General features: G+C 38.7%; 1 protein-coding gene and 1 long non-coding RNA gene across 3 annotated transcripts; one reads left to right on the forward strand and one right to left on the reverse strand.

Annotated features, from left to right (window-relative positions):
• The first annotated feature begins 524 nt into the window (after positions 1–524).
• LOC104447198 (disease resistance protein RUN1) lies at positions 525–5,374 on the forward strand. Of its 2 annotated transcripts, XR_005546344.1 has the most exons (5): positions 525–1,660; positions 2,052–3,156; positions 3,278–3,550; positions 3,641–5,099; positions 5,286–5,374. XR_005546344.1 is itself a non-coding variant. In XM_039301423.1 (4 exons), the coding sequence occupies exons 1-4, from the start codon at positions 1,188–1,190 to the stop codon at positions 4,610–4,612; spliced, it is 2,823 nt and encodes a 940-aa protein (XP_039157357.1). In that variant the 5' UTR covers positions 525–1,187; the 3' UTR covers positions 4,613–5,218. The 2 variants fall into 2 exon arrangements, 1 of the variants encoding a protein (XP_039157357.1); XM_039301423.1 differs by lacking the exon at positions 5,286–5,374 and having other exon boundaries at positions 3,641–5,218.
• Positions 5,375–5,912: 538 nt separating this feature from the next.
• On the reverse strand, positions 5,913–8,459 carry LOC104429127. The gene is made up of 2 exons (XR_005546346.1): positions 7,954–8,459; positions 5,913–7,863 (listed from the first exon to the last, which is right to left on the reverse strand). It is a non-coding gene; the product is annotated as an uncharacterized LOC104429127 (long non-coding RNA).
• Positions 8,460–16,779: the final 8,320 nt, after the last annotated feature.

The raw sequence follows: 16,779 nt of genomic DNA on the forward strand, positions 1-16,779 counted from the left end.
TGACGAGGATTCATTGTTTCACAAAAATAATGTTCACTATATACCAAAATGGAGATTAGGTGAAACTTTAACATCAATGTGTCATATGATATCAAATTTCAACTCGATAGTATTTGGCTCGATAGTCTTACAAGTCTAATTGAGTTTTTCTTTTTGTAAATTATTTATATGAAATTTCAAGCCCAATCCTTTAATATTTCAACATAATAAAATTGAATCCCGATGCAACTTTTGAGTACTTCAATTTTCTTTTCCAATTGAGTTCAAGTAAGAAATTCAATTCCCGATCAAGCTAAGCTCGAGTGAAGTTTCGAGCAGTCAAATACGTGAGTCGAGCTTGACAGTGCATTAGCTCGTCTCAATGTGGTTATCCTTTAATTCGAGGACTAGACCTAGGACGCTAGTGCTTAGACTTGATACCTCAGAGGTGGGTTGCGCGTCCGTGCGCGTGGACTGAGAGAGACCAGCCGAGCAGGTTATCACATGGGCCAGTGGCACCTTTTGTCTTCGAGTTCTAGGCCGATTCTTCATCGTTCCAGATTCGTTGGTCGATTGCCACGTGTTCTGGTGGATCCGACGCTTCAGAAACTTCCGTTCTTTCTGCTTCCCTGGCTCTCTCTCCTCACTTTCTTCTTCCTCCTCATTCATACTCCTTCAAAACGATAGTCAACGCAGAACCGCCTGGCAGCGACAATCCTAGATCTCTCTATCTTCTCGCCCTCGACACCGTCAGGGCCGGGCGATCCATTGTCGTTACGGGTCAGCTTCGTTTATTTTTGCACTCCTATGGTTTTCCGGTGATCCCGTCGTCGATCTCGCCCTCTACACCCTCGCTGCCGCTCGTTCCTTCCTCGTCCAGCAGCATATTTATCTGAAATCGAAATCTGAAAACGTTTTCACCAACCAAATGGCCCTGAGTCTCGTCCAATATTTTCCTGAGAATGGGACAGGCTGAGAGCGCTTGTTTCTTTGAAGCAAGAGAGAGCCAGCGCCAGAGCAAAGGGAAGAGATCGTCGACTTCGCTGCCAATCGGGGAAGGGCAACCCTGGGTCAGAGGCCGCCGAGCATCTCCGAGAGCAAAGCCGACTCTGCTTCAGCTTTAAGCCCTTGATTTTCTTAGCAACACTCTCTCTCTCTGTTCCGAAGCTTGGCATTCTAGAGAAGCACATATACCATCAGCTCTTCTAATGGCTGCTTCTTCGATTATGAAAAGGAATTACCATGTGTTCCTCAGTTTCAGAGGGACAGATGTCCGCCACAGCTTCCTCAGTCATCTCTACGCCGCTCTGGACCAGAGAGGAATACACACTTTTGTGGATCGCAAGGAGCTTAGGAAAGGAGAGGAAATATTGCCGGCGCTCATGAGGGCGATCGAGCAATCGCGCGTTGCCATCATCGTTTTCTCCGAGAACTATGCTTCCTCACCGTGGTGTTTAGAAGAGCTCTTGAAAATCATGGAGTGCGAGGAGCAAAATGACTTGATTGTGTTCCCAGTGTTTTACAAAGTGGAACCAAGGGAAGTGAGGAAAGGGAGGGATAGTTATAAGAGAGCTATGGCTGAGCATGAGTCCAAGTTTGGGAAGGATTCGGAGAAAGTGAAGAGATGGAAGAAGGCTCTCCTTGATGCTGGTAGCTTATCTGGGTGGCACTTCAATGACAGGTACGCGCTAATGTTATGCAGTGCTTTGCGATTGTTAGCTCGTGATTATTTGTTAGATATCAAATCGTATGTATAGCTTCGAATTGCCGAAACCATGCATGGAGTTCTTTGAATTCGCAGTAGACACAAAAGTTGAAAGACCAAAATTTCAAGCTAGCGGAAATTTCTTAGATAAGTAGTGTATTTCCTAGGACCCAAGTAATTAGTGTCTTCAGGCGCAGATTCTTTGTAATTTTCCTTCCGCAGACGGTTGCGCAGGTGTGTGTTATTTCTTTTCATTTTATTATTTATTAATCTTCTTATGAAATTTTCCTTATGACGTTAGACGTTGAATTCCTGCCATGGCTTGAAATGGTAAAACACGTTTCTATTTCTTTTGAGTGCTCATCAGAGATGAAAGAGATGAAGCGGAGCTCATACAATCCATCGTCAAGGAATTATCAATTTATCTCAGACCAAGATCCTTAGATGTCGCTAAGTATCCGGTCGATATAGAATCCCGAGTTCAAAAACTGATAAGTTTGTCAGAGGCAGTTGGTAGTGATGTTTTGATGATAGGTCTATGGGGACCCGGCGGCATTGGAAAGACGACGATCGCTAAGGCACTATATAATGCTATTGAGATGCAATTTCAGGGTTGTAGTTTTTTGGAGCGAGTTAGAGAAAAATCGAACCAAAGTGGTGGTCTTGTTGATTTGCAAGAACAACTTCTATCTCAGATCTTATCTCATAACAAATTAACGGTCCACGGTGTCAGCGAAGGAGTTAGTTTGATACGAGAAAGGCTATGTTGCAAGAAGGTTCTCTTGGTTCTTGACGATGTTGACCAGATGGATCAAATAAAAGCATTAGCTAGAGAAGGCAATTGGTTTGGAGAGGGAAGTCGAATCATTGTTACATCAAGAGATAAACAATTGCTAATTTCTCATGACATAAATTGTGTGTATGAAGTTAAAGCTTTAAAATATGATGAAGCACTAGACCTTTTTAGTCGGTATGCTTTCCCAAATAGCAAGAGTGTTGAAATAAGAAGGGATCTCATAGATAGAGTACTGAATTATGCTAACGGCCTTCCGTTAGCCCTCGAAGTGTTGGGCTCATTCTTATGTGGAAGAAACGAAGCTGCATGGGAAAGTGCATTGCATAGGCTCTCCGAAAGTCCTGACCAAACTATTAATCAAGTTCTCAAGACAAGCTTTGATGGATTGGACAACAATGAGACGGAGATTTTCCTCGATATTGCTTGTTTCCTTAAGGGAAAGAGAATAGAGTACATCCAAGAAATGCTTGATGGCTGTGGTTTCTACACAACCATAGGAATAGAAATTCTCATTGAGAGGTCCTTGATAAAAAATGAGCGTGGCTCCCTGCAAATGCATGATTTGGTTCAGTTGATGGGTACAAATATTGTTAAACAAGAATGTCACGATAATCCTGGGAAACGCAGTAGATTATGGCTTTTGGAAGATGTTGAGGAAATTTTTTGTTATAATACGGTAAGAGTTGTTTATGTCAGTTTTGTTGCATTTCAGTTTACATTACTTTAATTAGGATAGTATAATGTAAATCTTAACTGGAAATTTTGTCTGACAACTGAATTTACTCTATTATGGATAGGGGACAGATGCAGTAAAGGCCATAGTATTGGACTTGCCCCCACCAAAAGCGATAGTCATCCATCCTGAAGCTTTCACAAATATGAATAAGCTAAGAGTACTCATTTTGCCTTGCGTGCATATCTCTTCACAAGTTCAACTATGTCTCCCTAATGACCTAAGATGGCTTGAATGGCCCAGTGCCTCGAATCTAGAATTTGGCTCTGGTCTAAATAAACTCGTGAGACTCAATATCCCAAAAAGTCCTATCAAACAATTAGGGGGCAACTCTCAGGTAAAGCCCTTGTGATGATTAGCTTTTCCTTTTTATAGCTATAAAAAAACATTCGCAGAGCTTAATGACCGCACTAGTATGTTTTTGCAGAATTTTAGCAAGCTGAAGTCCATCGATTTCAGTGAATGCCAATCCCTGGTTAGTATTCACGACCTGTCATCGGCTCCAAATATGAAGATATTGATTCTTGATGGGTGTGAGAGGTTGGTGGAGGTTCACCCATCCGTTGGAGATCTTGTCAAGCTGGAAGTTTTGTTGCTACGAGGGTGCTTTAATCTTAGAAATTTTCCTAACACACTGAAGACTAAATCTATTCGAATCCTTGATCTCTATGGTTGCTCTAAACTTGAGAAGTTCCCAGATATAGATGGAAAGATGAAACATTTGAAAGAACTTACTCTATGTAGTACGGCTATTAAAGAACTCCCTGCGTCAATTGAAAATCTTGTCTCTGTGGAGTTGATAGATTTATCATTTTGCAAAAACCTCATGAGGCTTCCGTCGCACATTTATAAGTTGAAAAATCTCGAGTATTTAAATCTTGAGGGCTGCTTGAATTTAATCACGTTTCCAAAAAACATGGAGGATTCAACTAATCCTGATGGTCGTATGGGATTCCAAAACCTATTTAGCCTATATCTTTCCGGCTGCAATCTATTAGAATTAGAGTTCCTTGAGAGTTCTTCCAGTTTTCCTAGCTTGCAGTACCTAGACCTTTCATATAACATGTTTACTCATTTGCCAACATGCATCGACAAGTACTATCGTTTGAGGGGATTGGATGTTGAGGGATGCAAGCTACTACAAGAGATTCCTCAACTTCCACCAAATATTATTGTGCTATCAGCATGTAATTGCAAATCCCTGCAAAAACTCCCAGATTTGTTGTGGGATTCGGGTGACTTGACTTCATGTGAATTATTCCGCGAAGGAGTCAATATGGATGATGTGGCTAATTTCTCATTACTCGAGGTCTCTCTCTCTCTCTCTCTCTCTCTCTCTCTCTCTCTCTCTCTCTCTCTCTCTCTCTCTCTCTATATATATATATACTTAAATGCTTGATATGCATACCCTCTGTGTGATAGAAACAGCCAAAGATGCGTTGGCTCGAGGTCGTTATAAGTGGAAGAGAGATGCCTAAATGGATTCAACCCTATGAAGAGGATTCCATATTTTTCATGATTCCACAGCACTTGTATGATGAGATTAAAGGACTAGCACTCTGTGTTGTTCTTAGCCCGGAGGAAGGAAAAGTGGCCGACGTTTTTTGTCATTTAACAGTACTTGTTAATGGCCAAGAAGCGATGTCTCGGAGTAAAGAACTTGGGTCAATAGAATCTGACCATGTGTGGCTTTATGATGATTTACACTTTTTCGAATCTTCAGTGAAGAAGCTTTTGCAAAATGATTGGAGCCATTTCCAAGTTTGCTTCGAAGCAAAACGGGGAAGCATAAAGAAGCGTGGTATCTATCTAACATGTCCAATTGAAACAGATGCAGAGGAAAGCTCATCACCTTTAACAAAGAAGATAAGACAGTCTTAACTACGGTGAGACTTTGGGTTCAATGTCTTTGCTTTTCCCTTTTCTGGACCTCCACTAGAGATTTGCAAGTGTCTGCTCCTTCAATTAGAATTCAAGATCATTATAAAATAGAGGTTTCACACCATGCTACTGACATGATTGGGGAACTTTTTTATTTTTTGGCCTCTGATTCTTTATGATTTTTAGTGTAGAGTGCATTAACCCAAAAATTAAGAGGATGCTTGTTGAAATGGCCATGGTCTTCCAAGTTGCGCCGTGTAATTTATTAGATGGGTCTTTGTCGCCTCTCTTAATCCAATTCCAATTAATGATGCCAATACTTCATAATTCAAAATTCTGAGATAGTAAGTTTTGCTAAATATAGTGTCGCGACCCGATCTTGCCGCCCCCTCGAAAAGTGTCCAAGTAGGGAAAATGTCAGGTTTAGGGATACTTGATCTCAAGATCACAAGCTCTTCCAAGTTCATACCCCGCGTGACAGCAGATTTATTTCTATGATCTAGGAATTTAACAACCTAAAAACAAATATACAAGAGTCGCCACTAGCCTCATTTTTGGGGTCAGCTAGAAACCCAATCAAGGGTCGGGATTATTCCCTCGATTCCTACGCAACCAGATATCTAGGTTCGGGGACTTGGGTTACGCTAATATTGCTATTAGTGCCCTTTCGGTACCTAAATAGTATGTTGTGTTTTTCCTAACATGTCCATGCATTTCTTTTATATTTTTAGAATCATCAATTATATACTAAATAATCATGCGTGGTGAATTACTTTCATTCTATTCTATTTCTAAAAAATAGAAAGGAAAACAACCAATGAGATTGAAATTGCAAAACATTAAGTAAGCAATCAAGGAAAAACAGTAAATCTATCAGGCAGTCCTAAAAAATATAAAAGAGAAAACAATTAAAAAGAAAAGAAAGCAAACCCGCAACTCGTCGGGTTTTATACAACGAATGGAACCCGAGACATATGTCGGGAAAATGAGCATTACAAGATAACGGTCGGAGTGGACATCGACCTCCACCATCTTCACGCAAAGTCCATCTCCAGGGTCCTAATCTAAACCTAATCTAAGAAACAAGGATCCCCTGTCTCATCTTATGTGACTAAGACAACGCATAGAAATCATTATTATAACGAATAGACATAGGCATCAGTCATGAACAAGACTTGCACATGACATAAGGTTGAATGCGAAAAAGGTTTGGGTAAACATTTAACCTTAAATCAGAATGCAAAGAAGTCACACAAGTCATTAACATTGCAAAGTGACTTGGAACTAAGAAGCAAAATGCATAACAATTTAAATTGCTACATGTCATCATGAATCCTAAGGTTACTTGACCTTAAAAATTCTGAAATTTTAGCATAGGATGGATATGGACATTATGAACAGCTTTCATTGAGAATTTATCCTCAAGATCATTATGTATAAGATCACACAAAATTGGTAGACAGTCAGATTCATAGAGACAAGACAGCACTGCAGGTCAAGACAAATTCAGACTTCAAAACTTGATCTAAAAAAAAGAAAAGCAGGGCAAATGATGGGCAAATTGGACAAACTAGGCATCGTTAGAAAGCTTAAGGTGTCCTTTACGAATTCCTACTAGGTGACAATTGCAATTTAAGTCTTTTTCTAGCTCAAGCAAAGCCATTTGTATAAATGGTCAGATCAGATCATAACAAGCAGAACACATCAGCAGATTAGTGCTCTTTGCAAGAAGCATCAGGCAGGGCAAATGATGGCCGATTCAAGCATGCAATATGTCATTTTAAAGCTTGAGATGCCTAGTACAATTATCTAGAAGACATTAAGTCCTAATAACATCATCTACCAGTTCATATCAAGTGATTTACACAGAAGGTCATCCGAAACAGAGAGACAAACATTTGGCAGATTCTGGACCAGACTTTGGACAGACAAAAATCATATTAAATGAAGTCAGATTATGGAATTCTATAGCTCATTGGAAAGATAATCGAACCATCTTCAACCTATATGAAGACTTCGAACACAGAAAACCACAGAAACCAGCTCATATCAAGTCATTTGCACAGAATGGACCAGCTCCAGCATATCAGTTTTCCAGAATCATCTCCTAACTTTCGAAGAAGATTTCAGATAGCTAATGATATCGGATCGGGACGTGCTATAGCTCGTTAGAAAGCTAATCAAACCATCTTCGACTTTCATGAAGGCATCAAACACAGAAAACCACAGCAACCAACTCGTGTCAGGACATTTGTACAAAAGGTCATTCAGAACACAGAACACCATAAACAACATAGGTTCAGTAACAATGGCAAAATGAGTGGTATCAGATCTATATACTTGGTAAATCAACTTCTAAGAAATTTTTCATATCAACACGTTTCCAGATCTGACATTATCATGATCTATTTCTCGTTCATGCTTTTGAGGTATTTCGTCAAATACTTCGCATACAATCAAAACGATTAACTCAAGCTATGGAATGGGACTGAAGCAATGTTTTCATCTAACATTCTAAAATCAGTATTAAAATCACAGAACCATCACAAGTCATCTAGTTACAGCTCAGATCTTAAGTGAATTACACCTGAACTACGTGAACATGATTCTTCTACACATTTCATTGCAACAGAGCAGGAGAGAGGGGAATGAGTTTACCTGGTTTATCAGTGATACGGATGTTGCAACAAGAGTTCCAGACGAAGAATAAGAGCTTTACGATCGTCCAAGAACGAGGTTGGAACCAGCGATGATAAGTTCGAACAGAAACTGGATTCGTTGTATCTTAGGGAAGCTGGATTTTCTGACTCTTTTGAGCGATTCGAGTGAGATCAAGCACATGCCAGACCACTACAACACCTTCGGATCGTCGAGGATTATCAGATTTGGAGAAGTTAAGTTCTGGCAACGGATGGATCCACTGATTGTCCTGATCGGTAGTGATGAGCGTTCTTCTGTTCCGTTACAGCCACGGCTGTACTGACCGGCGGAGGAGATTTTGCTGCGGCTGTCACCGATCGGGGATGGGAATATGCTGAGCGCGAAGAGCATCAGCATGGCGAGGTCAACGACCGCTTCGAGCTCTTCATCTTTGAGGCCAGGAACATCGCCGAACGTGCGAGATCGACCGCGAGTTCGGTTTCTGTGCGAAGAATGGAAGCTCGAAACGACAATCGATTGAGGACCGGATCGCTGAGAAGAGGGAGAGATGTCCAGAGCCCCCGTCCTCGACCAAGGCTAGGGTTTTCTTAAATCCGCCATCGAAGAGCTCGATCGAGCAGTTACCTAGAGCGGAAGAGAGAATCCCCCTTTCCAGAGAGTGTGCGAGCGTCCCCCTCCGCGAGAGAATCCCCGCCAGAGAATCCTCTTTTTTTTTTTTAGAGAGAGAGAGCAAAAAGAGAAAAACGATCGTGAATGGCCTCCCTCCTTTTATATTCTTTTTTTTTCCTTCTTTCTTTGTTTTCTTTTTGTTTTCTCTCTTTTTTTCTTTTTGTTTTCTTTTTGGCTCTTTATTTTTTTATATTTTTGCAAGCGATGGATGATTAAAATGTCAACGAAAATTTCGGGTGTCGACATATAATATAATCTATATCTTTAGGAAAGTGTTGTTTGAATTGTCTCAAAGATCAAGAGGTCTATACAGGGAAATTTAGTTGATTCCCTTGTTGTTACTCGGCAGCTTGCATTGGATTGGTATAAAGGGACAGCTCTAGCGTCTGAGAAACGTTGCATTTTAGCAAAGGAGATTGACGCCAAGGATATTCATGAAGAGCAAACGGTATTTGTCAAACGCCTTCTAAAATAAGTATTGCAAAGAAATTTTAGAATGAGAAAAAAATCAATTAAAAAGGGAGAATGAAGGAACTTGCAGGTACATATGAAAGCACAAGCTGGTTGCACAACGGTAGGACCAGTGCCGACCTTGTTCGACCCTAGGCTATACCCCATTGAGGTCAACCAAACCTTGGAGATGTGACACTAGTGTCGCTTGACCCTAGGCGATGCGACACTAAATACCAATGTCCAATGACCTCAGGTGGCGGAATGTCAGAGCCCCACGACTAGGCAACGCAATACTCAACCCTTGACAAGCTAAATCTGGCATCAAGCAACCCTCGCAAAGCTTCTTGGAATCATGCAACCCTCGACGAAGCTTTGCAACTGTCCATCAACCCTCGGCCTCCTTCATGAAGCCTCCTAGCCATCACCAACGATGGCTTTCTCTCTCCTAACCAAGATTGAGGGGTAAAACATTATTACAAATATATTAATGATGGTAAGATTGTAAGAAAAAATATTTCATTAGACTTCCAGACCTGCATTTGGAGAATACTAAAGTGGAGCTTCAAGTAATTCAAAGTAGAACTTTTCGCTAAAAGGTTTTTGAATTGTGTTACGAAATTTCAAAACTTATATTAAGAGCTTTTGAAAGCCCAAAATAGCTTAATTCAAAATGACGGAGCACTCAAATTTTTAAAGGCCAAATTGGATAGGACTGAAATGGAGGGTAAACCTGGAATAGTGTACCACTCTGGGCATCCTTGTGAGTCAAAAAAATATTTTGATAAATTATTTAAGGGTGTTAATTTAAGATTTCATGTGATGTTAATCCAAATAATATCTATGTATTATTATTTTTTCTTTTGTACCTTTTGAAGAGTTGAGTCTGATTCATTTGGCAAGTGAAATGCTAAGTAACATTTTAATAATTTCCACTGAGAATGTTAGTAAGTTAAGTTGATACTAGGATTGCCCTTATATTCTTCATCGGCTTACGGTTAAGTTCATTCTCTTTCTCACTTTCTACCACTAGTCACCCTTCGTTTAAGTCTAGTTGGCCTGATATAGTCTATTTGAAATGCAAAATTCAATAAAGTAGAAATGTCGTTGCCCATCACTTTTTGAAGCCAAATAAAAGATTACTACAATCTCCAAAAAGGTAACCCAATCACATCGTTAGAGACCACAAGATATCAAATGCTCATTACTAAAATATTAATCACAATCGTTAAGGTTCAAAATCATGTACATCGGTAATATCTTTTTCCGATGTTTCGTTCATTGGATCGTAATACGTATTCACCTCAAATTAAATCTATCACCCAAGATCAAATACCAAAATAATAGCATCACCCCCTCCTCATTCTCCTTCTTTTCCTCTCTCTCTCTAGATAAAAAGATGGAGAAGAGTTATCAACACTAGCCACCTTTTTTGAAATGTATCATTTCACATCTTATTATAATTGGAGAAACACTACCTATGGAAAATAATTGATACTCCCACAGCGATATGCCGATTATATTTAGACATCGAGTCATCCCGCATTATGAACCTTTCCTAATTGTTGTGATTCGTATTGTATTAACAACGTTCGAGAGCAAAGTCAAATGGATGACTCCAACCTTTGCAAAATATGCAACCTAAAAAGTCAACAAGCACGAAGCGATGGTAGGCAACTACTCGGGCAAAATCTTAGGCCGACCAAAATTGAAATAGTCTTGAGTCAACTCCACCGAATGGCAACCAAGACTAAAATGATAGGCCGATTCTCTTGCTGATCCTCTAGACAGACTGAAGAATGGGCCATCTTCATACCTCATATCTAAAATAAATCAACATTGGGTTATCGACCTTATCAAGATTAGAGATCATATCATCTATAATCATAAAATTCGACCCCCAACTCCTCTCAATTAAAGATAATGTGATAGCTACTTACTACTGGAACCGATGTTAGGAGATCACTTGACCAATTGAGAGCCATCGAATTCAACATTTGAATTAAAAACCACAAATAGCGAAAAAAAAAAAAAAATCCTTTTCACAACACTTTCTAAAGTCTATTTGAGGAAACTATGAGAAAATGATATTTGACTACTGCTGAGAAACCTATTTGAAATTAATTGTTGGGAAATATCTTGGCCAAAAAGATCCTTCTTACATTAATTAATCTTCATTTACTTGTAAATTTTTAATTGAAGAAAAATGTCAAAAGTAGAGTGGTCTTGATCTCGAATCTTGCATGAGCGATAGCCACATGGACGACTTCAAGCATCCTCAATTATGTCAGGATGGACCAGGCCTTGTTCTAGACAATGACTTGTTGACAATGACTTGTTGACAATGTTTGTCATTCTATAAATATCATCAAGGGGTCCAAAAGATCAAAGAAGTGGGGAAAATGAAGAAAAAGAAAGAGAAAAGGAATTGCCTATATTTTCACTTTTGATATTTGCAATTAACTCCTATATTTATGGTATTTTAGTATATAATCCTCTAAGTTTGTTTTTTTTTTTTCATCGGTAAATCTTTTCATTAGATTTAACAAGCTTAATTCTCCAAAATTTTGTTTCAAAAGCAATCTTCGACTAGTATAGACAAATTTTCGCGACATTCCAACAAAGCAACATTGACGATTCCTACCGAAAATGAGCGGATGCAAAGATAAATTGGCTAGAGCTAGAAAGAGAGCAATATAAAACGGTGATAGGATTATCCTAATGTTATCTTTTCTTTTTACCTAAAGGATATTTTTATTTTCTTCTTTAATTTTGTGCTAACACGTGTAATTGACTTTTCATTTTTCCTTTCTTCTCCAACCAGTGTTCTCTCCGTGGCCGTTGAATTCAATTTATTGTAAGAAAACGTGGCGCTTGATTTCAATTGTCAAATTGTCTCTCGGAAAAGAAAAAGGAAAATGATATAATCGTCCGACTACACGAGCCGTCTGATTGTGTGTATTTACAAGTGTAACCTTGGCTATCCCTCTTGGAAAAGAGGGGATGTCGGAATTTTCTTAATTTTTGGTGTCCGTCGTTTCTCAAATTTCCGAATTCCTTAACCCGTTGCATGCCATTCAGGTTTTACATTTTGGTTTTCTAATGTTAGTTAATGTGTAAAAATGTTAACACGTGGCATTCTTTCTTCCTATTTGGTGAGGTTAAAAATATCTTATGCAAAATAGAGTTTATTAATGCACACTCATAATTCATGGGGTTGTTATTCTATCACTATACTAAATCCAACCACAAAATATAATTTATTTTAAGTTATTTTACAATGTTTTATACCAAACAAAGTAACTTTAGTATTTTTTTTATAACTTACTCTACTCCTATTCTAAGTCGATTTACAGTATTTTATACCAAACAAAGTAACTTTAGTATTATTTTTTTTGCCAGTTATATTTTACTTCTACTCTAATTTTCATTCTCATGCATTTGTCTTGCCTCCATATAAAGTGTGGAAGTCAAAACTCACATCTGAAAGTAAATCATTCCCACCCCAACTCTCTTAAGAATGTGGCGATTCAAACCCCCTACATTCCCCTTCTTATGTAAGAAGGGTGGAACTCTAGTAGTTAACTTTAGTATGCTAAAATGTATTTTTATCTACAGGGTTTTCATATACATGCATTCTCTATCAGTAAATGCTTTTTGTTTTTGGGTTAGACATTTTAACATACTCATAGAGTCAAGTTCTAAACCAGTTTTTTTTTTTTTTTTGGCACTCCTCATTCGTTAATTCCACATGTCATTATCACATTAGCTTTACATGCTAAGAAGCTTATTACAGAATTACCACATCACTTGCCTACGAAATTTATACGAGCCCTCCCAATGGATCGCAGCCAACAAAAAATATATATATATATATATATATATATATAAATATATATATAATTTACTCCTTCAAGTGAATGATTACAAAATACCAATTGCTAAAATTAAAATGTAGAAGTTCGCTATACGCATCTTAATTTTTTTATATAATGAGTGATTGACTTACCCTTTATAAAATGAAAGTGATGCATCGTTACATGTAAAAGAAAAAAGGTTTAAGCCAACTACAAAAGTGAGATGAAAAAGAATATCAAAATAAAATATTGTTCAAGTTTTTCTTTTTAGTTTAAAGTCCAAGTCTAGGTGGCAAGTCTGCAAAGATTGATAGGGTTTCATTCTTTTAAACCCATAGTCCAAGAGGTACTTTAAGTAGTTAAATGATCAATTCATACAATCAATTTAGTGTTTAGTTACGAAGTCACCGATTACAAAAACTCTAAGGGGTCATAACCATTATTGGCTTATTGATGAAGTCTTGTTACTCATGGATAAGATAATTAGTATACATTAGTAAGATTTAGTCGGTGAAGATTCGTGATCACTAATGAAAAAAAAATCATACCATGGAAATAATCTTATTCATTGTAAAAAAAAAAAAAAAAATCCTCGATGGGGGAGATGGTTCGGTCGGCCCAACCTTCAACGGCGAGTGGCCAGCACATGTGAACAAATGGGTTGGAAAAAAAGAAAAAAGAAACTGCGAACAAAAGCTGCAGTGCACATCCTACATGTTGTTGACTAAACTCGAGGAATGTGAAAAATGTACTGGATCCCACTTTTTTAACAACAATTTTACATCACGATTATGTCGATTTGTGATATAATATATATATATATATATATATATATATATATATATATAGTATTAAGACGTTTTTGTATTTAATTGCAATGACACATAATAATCTTATATAATATATTCGAAGTATCGTAGAAGTGCTCCTAACATATAAATTTATCATCGAAGGAAAATAAAAAAGTGACATTCACACTTTTTATATATGGCAACATGCCAATTGGAAAAAAAAAGTTTTCCAATTTACAATAAAGACCAATTAGATAATGCACAAATATTCAGGTAAAACTTAAACACGAATGTTGCGCACAATATCAAGCTTAAACTTGCCCATACCCAATTGATAGTCTCAAGAGCCTATTCAGGTTTAACTTACTTTTTTGTCAATTATTTAATATAGTCAAATTGAGTGAAGTCAAATTTGAATGGTCCGATTTTCTTTTTCAAGTTGAGTTTGAACAAGAACTTTAATACATGATTGAGTTCAAGTGAAGGTTCAAATATCGAGTATGTTGTAATAGCTCAACTCAATTTGGATTTTGTCTCCACATTGAGGGCTAGACCTAGGACCCTAACACTTGGACTAGAGACACCAGCAAAACAAGTTACAGCATGGACCGCCTAAGACCCTACCATAGACTTGGGACCTTGGCCTTGGACTTGAGTTGTGAATTATGGAACTATAACGTGCTATCATCAATTTGTATTTATATATCGCATAACAACTCCATATTACAAAATACTTGATGATGTTGTACAAAAAAGATCATTGAGTTCGCCACAACACAAGATATTAATAGAGTACCGAGCAATAAGTACAGAAACAATCTCTCGCAACATATTTACTCTCAAAACTTAACAAGGGAAACTCTAAGGGTGTGTTTGTTTGTATTTCTGTTCAAAAATTGTTCTAGGGAAATAAAAAAAAAATAATTTCTATTATGGGGAACAATTTTTAACTAGAAAAACAGTTTGGTAAACTTATTTCGGAAATAAATAAAAAAAAGAACCGAAATACATTTGATAAATTTATGTTTTTTTTTTTTTTTTTTTTTTTTTAATTTTTTAATATTTTTATTTTATATTTCCTTTTTTTTTTTTTCTTTCTTTTTTCTTTTTTTCTTCTTTTGGCTTGTGGCCTCGCCCAGCCACGGTGAGGCTTGCCGACCCCACGGCGAGGCCGACCTCGCCCAACCACCGGTCGCCTAGCGATGGCCCGGCGAGGCCGACCTGGCGGTGGTCCGACGACGTCGAGCCTCGCCGGATCTAGGCGAGCTCGAGCTCGCCCAACCAAGGTGAGGCTGAGCCTTGCCAGGGGCCGGCAATGCTCCGGCGAGGTTCCGGCCAAAGAAAAAGAAGAAGAAAAGAAGAAGAAAAAAAAAAAAAGAGAAGAAAAGATAGGGGGAGAAAATTTGTTCTTAAAAATTGTTCGGAAACAAGAAACAAGTTTTTTTTTTTTTTTTATGACCCAGGAAACCCCGAAAGCCGACAGCCGGCGAGAAGAACCTGGGGCTGACGCAAGCTGGCCACCACACTCACGCCAGGGGTTAAGTCACCAAGTAACGTCACTAGGATTCAAACTTAGCACCTTTCGTGAAAGGCACAAAGCTCAATCCAACGACGCCACCGCAGTGGATGGTAGAAACAAGTTTTTTTTTTGTTTCTTATTTCTATTCCAAATGTGTTCCCATGAACAAAAAAACAGATTTGGAACAAAAACACAAACAAACGCGTTTCTGTTCTTTTTTTGTTTCCGGGAAAAAAAAACAAAATTTTTATTCATAAACAGAAAAAAAGAACACAACCATGCACGTCCTAAAACACTCTCAAGGTAGAACCACACGAACTCCATCTTCAGATCGATCTTCACTCCAAGCTTCAAGCCAAGTCAAACTCGTGCTCTGGTTTGGCCACAACCCATGACGTCAAATGACATGTCCGATTACTCGATCTCTTCCTATAAATTTTTGATTGGAAAAAAATTCATTAGGTTATGCGAAAATGCGCACTATGGTTTTCGGTTAGTGGCTTTGAAAGTGCCTTTCCCCGGTTCCCGTACAAAGAAGGAAAATAAAAAAACGAACTCGCTGCTCTCCCTGATGGTGCGAGAGTCTTGGCTCACCGAGGGCACAAGTGTAATTGCACGAGTGCCTAGCTCAGTCGACTCAAGATTTCGGCCTCTTGAGTCGGCCCCATCCCCCGAGACGAATCACGGCCGTCGATCATACCCAGCCCGTGTGTCGGTACACAGTGACCCGACACACGTGCGGAGTCTCATTTACGTGCTTTCCCTCCCTCCCACCAGCCAACGACCCATCCCTCTTTCTGTTGGTTGCGGAGAGAGCAGAGTGATTTATAATGCTTCAGAGCGGTTTTCTGGCTCTTATCTCAAAGAAGCATGTCTGATTCGGCTACCGATATAACTAATTTTTCTCATATAAGATGATTTTTACCGATATAACTAATTTTTCTCATATAAGTTGATTTTTAGAATAAAGTGATTATCATTTGCGCCCTTACTCAATTCTTACGTGATATTGACTGAACCAGTGCATCTCGTTTTATTCTAAGGCCAATCTCGATTGAACCGGCGGTTTTTTACAAACATCAAGTGGGTCCCGCTTCTTTGCTTCCCGCATTTTGCCATCATAATCTCTGTCCCTCTCTCTCCACTTTCGCCTCGCCGCCAGTCCTCGAAGCGCTCCATCATCATTGTCGCCGGCGCTTGCTTCGCCATCCCCACGATCTCCTCCGCCTCGCGGCTTATCGGAATCACCTTGGGCTATTCTTGCCATTTTAACCTTTTTTAATGTCGCGAATAAGCAAACGGAAGCATGGGAAATAGCCCAAAACCCAGGAAGGAAACGCCCCTGAGAATGTCTGCCTCCTGCACAGCATCTTCAATCCTCCCTCAGAATCTGCTCTATCCGGTAAGTTCCTCCTTTTTCTTCTGTTTTCCCTCGATTCCTTCATGCCCTTATACGAATTATACTCCTTCGGTTTGAGATTGAAGAATTCGGGCGCTGTCCCCTGCTCAGAATCTGAGGTGGAACAAAAGGGTATTGGGTCTATGGAGAAACGGGCAGAGGGTCAATTTGCCAATTACAATTTCACATCTCGAATGGCTAGAGCTCGTATCATTTGTTCATCAAATGAAAATTTGGCAAGTCTGTGCAAGTTAAAAACTTAAAATCTAATAAGAAGTCATGTGAAAATATTACTTCATATATTCACCCGATGCCAAGATTAAAAAAAGGAAAAGATGA

This window comes from Eucalyptus grandis, chromosome 1 (genome assembly GCF_016545825.1).
Source record: "Eucalyptus grandis isolate ANBG69807.140 chromosome 1, ASM1654582v1, whole genome shotgun sequence".
NCBI lineage: Eukaryota > Viridiplantae > Streptophyta > Magnoliopsida > Myrtales > Myrtaceae > Eucalyptus > Eucalyptus grandis.